The sequence below is a fragment of the Fukomys damarensis genome, unplaced genomic scaffold (assembly GCF_012274545.1).
Source record: "Fukomys damarensis isolate Sample0158 unplaced genomic scaffold, DMR_v1.0_HiC HiC_scaffold_8, whole genome shotgun sequence".
NCBI classification, from domain to species: domain Eukaryota; kingdom Metazoa; phylum Chordata; class Mammalia; order Rodentia; family Bathyergidae; genus Fukomys; species Fukomys damarensis.
The window spans coordinates 1,201,238-1,207,998 of NW_022900920.1; the positions used below are offsets into that span (position 1 = coordinate 1,201,238).

At 48.2% G+C, this 6,761-nt stretch overlaps 1 protein-coding gene across 1 annotated transcript in view; it reads right to left on the reverse strand.

Moving 5' to 3' along the window:
- Nucleotides 1-6,737, reverse strand: part of Tll2 (tolloid like 2) — a 127,177-nt gene extending 120,440 nt beyond the window's left edge. The window contains exon 1 of the mRNA XM_010618124.2: nt 6,488-6,737. Coding sequence (XP_010616426.1) covers nt 6,488-6,680 — 193 coding nt within the window. The 5' untranslated portion in view covers nt 6,681-6,737. The remainder of the gene's footprint in view (nt 1-6,487) is intronic.
- Nucleotides 6,738-6,761: the final 24 nt, after the last annotated feature.

A 6,761-nucleotide genomic window follows, 5' to 3' on the forward strand; every position in this document is an offset into this window, starting at 1 on the left:
GACAGGGTCTCACTATGTAGTTGAGACTGACCTGGAACTCACTATGTAGCCCAGGATGGTCTCAAACTCATAGTGATCCTCCTGCCTCAGCCTCCCGAGTGTTGGGATTACAGGCATGCACCACTATGCCCGGCATTTCAGATCATTTTTATTGAGACATAACTCATATACCATAGAACTCACTTTTTACTTACCCGTGAGACCCTGTTTAACAACAATTGTGAGGTCTGAAATTAAGAATTTCTAACTCTAATTATACTATGTGAAATTATTTATCCATTGCAAAAATCCAAATTCCTCTATAGCATTTCTTAAACAAATGTGTTTAAGAAATGCTTGTGAGCATCTGTCTATTCTCTGAAGATGTAACTATCAATCACTAAGGACCTGCTTGGGGCCAGAAAATGTGCTCAGAAATTGAGAAATGTATCATTTAATCTTGTAGGACCCCTGAAAAGTAGATTTTAGCAATTCTTTTCAAGTAAGGAAAGCAAGGCTTGGGAACTTAAATAATGTAAACAAGGTCACGTAGCTCTAGAAAGACTTAATTCAAGTCTGGCAGGCATCAGAGCCTGTGCTATTAACTCAGCTCAGCCTTCCTCAGCACACTGTGGGACTAAAGTACTAAAGCCAGGTGGACTAGATCCTGCTCCTGCCTGGAGGTGCAGAAAGACATTTAATCCCCATATGGCCTTCAGCTTTTCTTTTCAGTATTGGGATTCAAAGCCAAGGCCTCCACACTGAGCTACATCTCAATTCCTTCTTTTTGTTGTTGTTGTTGTTTTGTTTTTTATTTTGAGACAAGGTCTAAGTCTTCCAGGCTGGGCTTGAACCTGTGATCCTCCTGTCAGGCTCCCAGAATGCTAGCATTACAGGTATCCATCACCTCACCTGGCTATCTCTGACGTATTTTAATTTCATCAAATCTGCACCTGCCTATCCAGAAGGACCTCATGAGAAGAGGAGATGAAAATAAAGATATAAAAGTGGCAACCACCCTTATGAGGACATGGCTGGTGGGAGCTTCACAGAGGACAGGCAGGATACCAGGGACACAAGCTTTTAGCAGGCACCATGTGAGCCACACACAGCTCTGCCTCAGAAAGCAGGGCCAGCCACTGCCATGAAGGCTGGAACACTGAAGGGGCACCGTCACAGACTCCATAGTCTCCCTGCCTCCACTCTGGACACCCTAGAGAGGTCTGCAGCCCAAGTACAGACTTCCTTCAGACATGAGCCCAAGCCACACAGGATCCATATCATGTCAGCAGGTATTGACAAGTACCTACAGTATGCTGGATGCTGCCCTAGGCTCTGGGCATGATGACAAAATCCCTGAATTTGTGGAGTTTAACATTCTAGTATCACATCAATAATACGAAGGCTGCTGGCAAGAACTTCCTGAGAGAGTGGTCTGGGTGATTCTTATCTGTAAGGCATCTTGTATAGAACAACATGGTGCAGTAAAACCCTAAAGTACAGGCAAAAGTGAGGTCTGAAAATGCGGAGAATCCAAAGGTCCTCCTGAGGGAAGAGCTGGTTCCCAGGCTATAACACTCACCAGTAGCTTCTGGCCTTAAGCCATCCGTGGCCACCAACTGTATCACCTGAACCCAGCCCTCATAGCTTTGGGGAAGGCCCTGGTATTTGCCAAGCCACCATCTGAAAAATAAAGCTGGCTCTCTGCCAGCTCCCTTGGACTTAATAAACTCAAAAGGTTATACAAGCACTTTCATCTGAGCCTCACAATGACAACGTTGGTGACCTACCTGAGTTACATACCTTCAGCTCAAGTCTGGGCAATTCCATGTCTCTGCTTCATGGTTCCTCATATTTATGTTTTCAGAACTTTTTCTCAATTTGTAGAATCCACTATACCTGGATCTCCAGGAAGTTAATGATCTGGAAAGTGTGACAGAGTATACTTTCCCAGACTGGCTTCAACAACCATTCCCATTCCATATGGTCTTTTAGCATGACTTTGACCTTTCTCCTATTGGACAGTGAATCTATCTTCTCTCCCCTTGAATCTGGGAGGTTGTGACCATGGTGAAAGTGATAATGTGTGATTCTGAAGCAAGACCATCAAAGGCACTCCAGCTTCCATCTGGCTCTTTTTGATCCACTTAGAGTCCAGTTGCCATGCTATGATAGGAAGCTAACTAGTCCATAAGGAGAGCAAAGGAGAGACCCTTTGTAAATGTTCTGTCCAACAGTTCAATAGCCAGGTTCAACCACCAGGCAGATGAGTCTTGGAACAAGCTTCCAGATGAGGCCAGCCTCTAACTGTCCAGTGACCCCAGCCTGCAAGCATTCCTAGCTGAGGCTGTCTACAGAGGCCAGAATAAGCCACCCCTGATCTGTCCTTTCCAAATTCCTAATCCATGACAATGAGTTGGGAATGATTTCACCCTCCCATTCTGGGGGAAGATAATTCTGTAACTCTCTCAGAGATCTTGGTGGGTCAAAAGCCCACTGCCTAAAGCAGCTACCTTAATCCCACTTCCCTTCATGGAATTTCCTCCTTCTTCCCTGCTTCCAAACACACTCTCTACATATAAATACTTTGCTCTGGCCATTTTAAGAGGAATTCAACTAAAACTGGTCTAACGTTCAACCTACAAGTAAGTGTTTTTACTTCCACCTCCATTTTGCAGACGAAGAGACTGAGGCATAGAAAGGTGAAATAACCTGCTGACAGCCACACAGAGAATAAGAGTTGCATCAGGATAAGGATCTGGGACTTTTGGTTTGAGCCCAGCTAAAGAACTGTACAGGAGGGCAGGCAGGCAGGAATCCTCCAAGGCTTGCTCTCGGAGGCACAAGATGGGTAGGATGCCTTGCAATTCATAGCTCCATACAGTGGGCCCTTGGTTCATGAACTTTATTTATTCCACAATTCTGGAAAAGATGGCCATATTCTGTTCATGCGGGAAAGGTGGCCACAGTTGTGTTTGTCATCAGAACCAGAGTTCACAAACAAAACCACATCTTTGCCAAATGCTTCTGTTTGAACCAAATTATTTGCAAACAAAAGTATTCATGAACCAAGGTACCCCTGTACTTGGTTACACTAAGAGAAAAACCAAATCAGCAGAGCCTCAAACCACCAGACAGAGAACCTGCCCTAGAAGTCCAAAGGACCCCACCAGCCCCAGGCCAAAAAGGCTTCACAATTTACTTCCGCTCCAAAGTCATTTGACTTAAAAATCATTCTTCTTCACAACATCAATTAAATTGCCTACTAGTAAATTTAAAATTTACAGCTTAGAATCTTCAAAAAGTCAGCATGATGATGCTCTTTCAACAATTTTCTAGAAAATCTTTTTATAAAACACCTAACACCTTGTCAGGCACTGTTTTAAGTACTTTATCAGGAGTCCTTGAATCCAGAGGCACAGGCTTGGCCGACATCCTAGAGTTTGTAAATGGCAGAGTAAATGGAAAGATTATAAAATGATAAAAATTATACAAAGAAAAATTGAAAAAGTGCTGAACTAGTAAATGGTCACATTATAAATGGTATAAACTTTGTTAGTTTGCTCAGCCTCTGAAGGGCTGGGCTGCAACCAAAGTTCATAGGACCATACCATATTGAAAGTGAAGAAGCCATAGGGCTCACACAATTACACTTGAGGTACGACAAGCCCAGAGCAAAATTGCTGATGTGAACCAAGAGAATGAGTTCCTTGAGGCACAAGATGGGTAGATCCTAAGTGGTACAACATCTTTATTCTTCAGAGAAAGAACTGAGGCCCAGAAAGGATCAGTAAGTGCAAGGTGACACAGTTACAGAAGCTGAAAACAGATCCAAGGCTCTCTCCTCTATCTTCTGGATCCACAGAAGAATGGAGACCCACGCTGGAAAAGACAGGTATTTTCGGCTATAAGCCCTGAGGAGGTGGGCATCTGGCTAGAGAAGTCTGGGAGTTAGGATTTGTGTTAGTTACTTTTCTCTCCTTGCTGAGACAAAATACCTGGCACCCGAAGTTGAAGGGGGGAAGGTTTATTTGGCTTACAGTTCATAAAGGTTTCAGTACATAATTAGCTGGCTCCAAGGGAGGGTGGCAGAGGGGCAACTGTTCATGACAGCAAAAGCAACAAGAGGCCTTAACAGCATCTTTCTGCCCCTTTTATATTATTTGGACTACTTAGGGTGGGTAGCACTCACACCCTTAATCTTAGTGCCCTCAGGCCTAGCCCTACCAAGAATCGATCACAAACTCTAGATTCAGCCACCTCCAAAATAGCTTATGACCACATGAGGTTTTGGGGGACCATCTACGTAGAAACCATAACCTGATTTGACTGGGATAGGATAAGGCTGCTCCTAAAGATTTGCCTTAAATACGCGGCCAGTTAAGTGAAGCTCCATACGCGGCCAGTTAAGTGAAGCTCCTGTAACAGAAGTGTGTGCTATGAACCGTTATTGGTCTTCCAGACAGCTGTTGCCCAGGTCAGAAAATCTCCAGGATGCACAGACTGAGACATCCTCCCCCGTCTCATTGCCCTTTTTTGACATTCTGAGCAATGACACAACCCACAGAGGGAGAGGACACTGGGTTGGTAGGATTCAAGGATGCACACAGCTGGTTGAAACCACTCTTAGTTTTTTTTCTCTACCTTCCATCCCTGCCCACCCATCCCATCCTGCCCGCTGATAGTCACAGAACATGCACACCCCTGGTTATCCAGCATTTTCTCCAAAATTACTGGGAAAAAATGAAGCTCAACAGCAAGCCTGCTTCTGGATCATCTCCAAATGCTGAAATCAGGCTGGGAAGATGTCACAGACCTTCTATGTCTCTTTCACCTCTGGATTTAAAATCTTTTCCTAACCAAACTAATCTTTTTCACCCTCTGGGGCCCAGCTGCTCCTACTGAGGCCCCAGTTCACACCTGGCAGAGTTCAGGATCTGACAGGTTAGCTGGTGGTTGATCAACCCTAACCCATTTTCCAAGCCTCAGTTCTGTCTTTTCAGGACCAGGCCACAATGTTAACAGTGTTTTGGAGACCCTTCTTGGCAATGAGGAACTGAGATGCCTCATTCAGGGCACAGTACCTGATGATATTCACTCGAATTACTTGGGAACCAGCTCTTCTGCCCACCTTCCCAACTGAAGTCACACAAGGTATAGCAGTAGGTGGTATTCTGTAAGAATCTTCCCTGTGATAAGACCAGGGCCCTCCTTCCTGGTTTGACCTTCAACCATAACAGGATCCTCGGGTCTCACAAATTCCCTAGGTCCTCCATCTCCCTCAGATTCACTCAGTTCTGAGCCACCTGATCCTATCCCACGCCAGAGCCACTGCAGTGACAACAAAAATACCATGGCGTCCATCATCATTATTCCACTGGCACAGAATTTTCCCGTAAGTCATGTGAATGCTACTGTTTACTTTACAATTTAGAGTTGAGGAAAACTGAGGCTGATAGATGTGTTCAGGAAGTGAGAGAACAGGGCCCTGGCCCAAAGTACCCACACGGACCTGACCCACCGCAGCTCCGGGAAGAAGCATGCTGTCCCTCTGAACGTGGAAGCCTTGCTCTTGCCTCTTTCTGATAATTCTGCTGGCTGCTGTGTAAAACTGGCTAGACAAAGCCCAGAGACAGGCACCACCACAGTAGGCGGGTCACGGGGGGTGGGCAGAAGTAGCGGTGCAGTCCTCTAAACCCAGCTCTCCAGGGGAACTAGAACAACCCTCTGTCCCAGATGGGAACTGCCCCGACGACTGAAACCTGAGCTTTGGCGCTTCTGGGACCGACGCAGCGAGGATTCCGGCTCTGAAGCCACTGCCTTGGACCCAAGAGCCGGTTGGTGGCTCAGGGCAAGCAGGAGCTGCAGTGCCCAGGCCGCAATCTGCGCCCAAAAGGCCCGCGGGCCGTCCTTTCCCGGCAGGATTAGAGCACCTGCCTACTTCCATCTTCGGCCGCACAGGACGACCACCCGGCCAGGACGACGTTGGGGGACTACGGGGAAGTCTGCGGCAAGCCTAGTCCAATGTTCTCCCTAGTGACCTCCTTTCCTTCTCCCTGCTGTAAAGCTTTTCTGTGTTTCTTCTTAAAATCTCCTAGCAAGAGTATCACTACTCATCTTGGGAAACTTTGCGCGAACTTACAAATGCCATGAAATCGGAGTCAGCAGCTCCAACTGTGCCTGGGAGCGCCGCACCCAGCCGGATCCTCAGCTCCAGTCCGCGGCGACTGGCGGAGCCGAGCCCTGGTGACAGGCGGTCCCACCCATGGGTCCCCCAACTCTCTCGGACCCCCGTCCCCAGGCGCTTCGGGAAAGCTCCCTCAGCTGCTACCCGGACACAGCGCTAACCTGGACCCGGGCATCCCGGGCTCGGGGTGACATTTAAGCAGCGCCTCGGTCGCATTGCTTTCCCGGGGGCATCTCAGGGGAGGGGGAAGACTCGCCCACCACTCATTTGAATTTCAAAGGCAAACTTGTGCGGGACTTCCCCGGAGGAGCCGGCACCTACCGGCTTTGCACGGGTCGTGGTACCGCTCCGGCTGCGGGTCAGCGCCCTCCTCGCCTCCCAGAGTCGAGTAGTCCAGGGCAGTATCTGCGCGCTCCTCGAGCAACCCGGCGCCGCGGGGCAGAGCGCACAGCAGCAGCACCAGGGGCGGCAGCAGCGGGGAAACCAGGGCCCAGAGCTCAGTGGTCCTGGGCATGGTGGCGCGGGGTCGACAAAGCGGGGAAGGTGCACAGGGTCTGCTGGTGACGGTGGCTTGGCGGTCACGCGAGGCTGCCGA